Genomic DNA, 2,500 nt, shown 5'->3' with positions numbered 1-2,500 from the left:
GGCTCTAATTAGGATTTCTGCCAGGCATATTTTAGCACTTAGGAAGAAGGGTTATAGACTGTTGCAGAAAGGACATTGATAATCACCCAGAGGAGGAGGTCAATAAAGGGATGAAACTGCTTTGTTGAATCCCTTTGCCAGCTGCAGGAAATTTTATCCCTTAACCACCATCAGGACGATCCTGAGTCTCGTCAGCGGCGAGAGGAAATTCTTGCCAACCGGATTGAGCGCTTGAGAAAGCAGAAGGAAAAACGGGAGTTAGATACCGTGCGCTTCATCCGCTCAATGCAGATGTTGCAGTGCGGTGCCCACCCCCAAGCCACAGTCCAGGCCTCATATGACAAAGATGAGGATGAGGGGCTAGTGGAGTACAGGAAGAATTGCCCAAAAACCATGAAAGAAAAAGTATTAGATCTAGAGATGAAACTCAGTTACCACTTTGTAAGGAAACGTTCTTGGACTTGGCATGGCGTGATTTTTTTGTGACATCTAACGTCTAAGAGTAGCCTAATCCTCATCGATGTTGAGTGGGTATTCTTTGGCAGTAACAACATTTTATCATGTTTTAATTTGTTTGTTTTTATTTTTTTCCCTCCTATTTGTTCTTTCTTGTTAGATGTTTTTAGGGAATGAGTTGTACACTAGAAAATTTTAATTTGATGTTTTTTGTTGTTGTTTTTTTATTATTTACTGCTGTTTTGTTTGTTAACTAATCATGCATTCTTTCATTTAGAGTGTGACTACTGGTAATGTTTTATTCAGATAATATTGTATTACATTTTCTGTGTGATTTCTTTGGTTATCATAAATATGATTTTTTTGTCATTTAGCTTCATTCATGTTAAGAGATATTTACATATTTATTTTGAGTATTATGCATGGATTGTATATGGGAACCTAACAAAGCTGTCCATACCAACAGGAGAGACAGGGGCGTGAGGAGCCACAGAGGAAACCCTTAGTGGACCACAAAGAAGAATTCTCTGACAAGGTCAGAGATCTTGAAGCCAAATTTACTGCCAACTCTTCTTCTCATGCCTCTGATAAAAAGCCAAAGGTCAGCATATGATTTTATTGAATTCTCTGTGTACATAATGCTTTTATTGGATTCATGGTGCATTGTTGTTATACTGTTAGATGATTATTTTGAGAAAATATTTATGGGAAGTTCAGTTGTTGCTTTACCTTAGTGTTCTTATCACATCCATGTGCTTTAAGGTAGTAGGGTCAAAAGATCCTTGCCTTTAGAAAAGCTTTGTTAATTAAAAGTAGCAAAAAACATATTATGTTTAGTTACATCATTTACAGATTCATTAGAAATTATTTTAGACCTTCAGTTTTTGTGAAATAAATGTTATACAGAGATATTTAAGAAACTATACTTTAAAATTAAAGAATAGATGTTATTGTATTGTTTGGTGTAAAGTGTAGTATTCATATAATTACCTGAGAATTTTTTGCTGTTTTTCATCACACCCTCCCTCTATGTTTGTATAATTTACCTGGATACCAATCCCTCTATGGATGTGTATATTTATGATTCAAATGGCATTATGTCTTACTTTTTAAGAACCCTGTTGATAGGTACTGATGCATCATATTTCCATTAAATCAGTACTTGGAAAAGTCCCATCTTTCGCTCTCATACAAAGCAGATCTGAGCAAAGGAAAATGTTTTCTTTATTTTTGCTTAATTGTGCTTACATATGTTAATTTAGCACAAGCACTCAAATTATAGATGCTTCATGTTCACATGTTTGTTGGGCATTGCAAAATCTTTTTGAAGGGCCAGTACCTGCACCTGCACACTTTTGCTTAACTTTTAGTTTTCATTATTAATTTTCAGTTTCATAGTCTCTCTTTGTTGGAGTCCATTATACTGCTGTTTGTAGAGTAGAATGAAGAGAAACACTCATGTGAATGATTCTATATTTAGGACCTGATTCGTGCCATTGGTAAGATTGAGAAGTCTGACTGGAATATGGTGGCTATAGAGAAGAAGATGCATGAAGATAAATTTGGCATGGAATTACAAAAAGAAAGAGAAAGAGTTCCCAAGTGGAACAGAGATGCATACGATGACAAGGCTGACAAGGTAAGTCCGGGATAGGAGAGGGAGCCTTGAACCAGCTTTTATTAGGTTCAGTCTGAGACTTGAGCTTAAAGGAATAGTCTTTTTTTCTAACTTATTCAATAAAATGTAGAATTATTTAATTATTCTTATATTTTTTTCATGGATTTAAGTTATTTTTTGTTTGTTAATTTTGTGATTTATTTGTTTGTAGCACATATTTATATATATATATATTTTTTTTCTTCTGTTTTCAGACCTTTGTTATATCCGTATGTTTTCCGTTTTGATAATTACATGATTATCTATTACATGATATTTTGGTATTCTCCCCCCAGTTCCAAAATATTGAGAGGCGACTAAGAGAAAATGGTGAAGATGAAGAGACAATTGCCAAATACAGGGATATTGATGCCTCTCTGAAGCGCT

The 2,500-nt window shown here is 34.8% G+C and overlaps 1 protein-coding gene across 8 annotated transcripts in view; it reads left to right on the top strand.

Annotated features, from left to right (window-relative positions):
* LOC125030332 (F-actin-monooxygenase Mical-like) overlaps window positions 1-2,500 on the top strand; it is a 207,044-nt gene that overhangs the window by 175,688 nt on the left and 28,856 nt on the right. For all 8 annotated transcript variants that reach the window (XM_047620323.1, XM_047620356.1, XM_047620339.1 and 5 more), the window contains 3 exons: window positions 923-1,057; window positions 1,937-2,095; window positions 2,410-2,500. The exon at window positions 2,410-2,500 is cut by the window's right edge and continues 134 nt beyond it. In XM_047620323.1, coding sequence (XP_047476279.1) covers window positions 923-1,057; window positions 1,937-2,095; window positions 2,410-2,500 — 385 coding nt within the window. The remainder of the gene's footprint in view (window positions 1-922; window positions 1,058-1,936; window positions 2,096-2,409) is intronic.

This window comes from Penaeus chinensis, chromosome 2, assembly GCF_019202785.1.
Source record: "Penaeus chinensis breed Huanghai No. 1 chromosome 2, ASM1920278v2, whole genome shotgun sequence".
NCBI lineage: Eukaryota > Metazoa > Arthropoda > Malacostraca > Decapoda > Penaeidae > Penaeus > Penaeus chinensis.
Note: the sequence above shows the minus strand (reverse complement) of the source record. Positions and strands in the feature narration are given on the sequence as shown.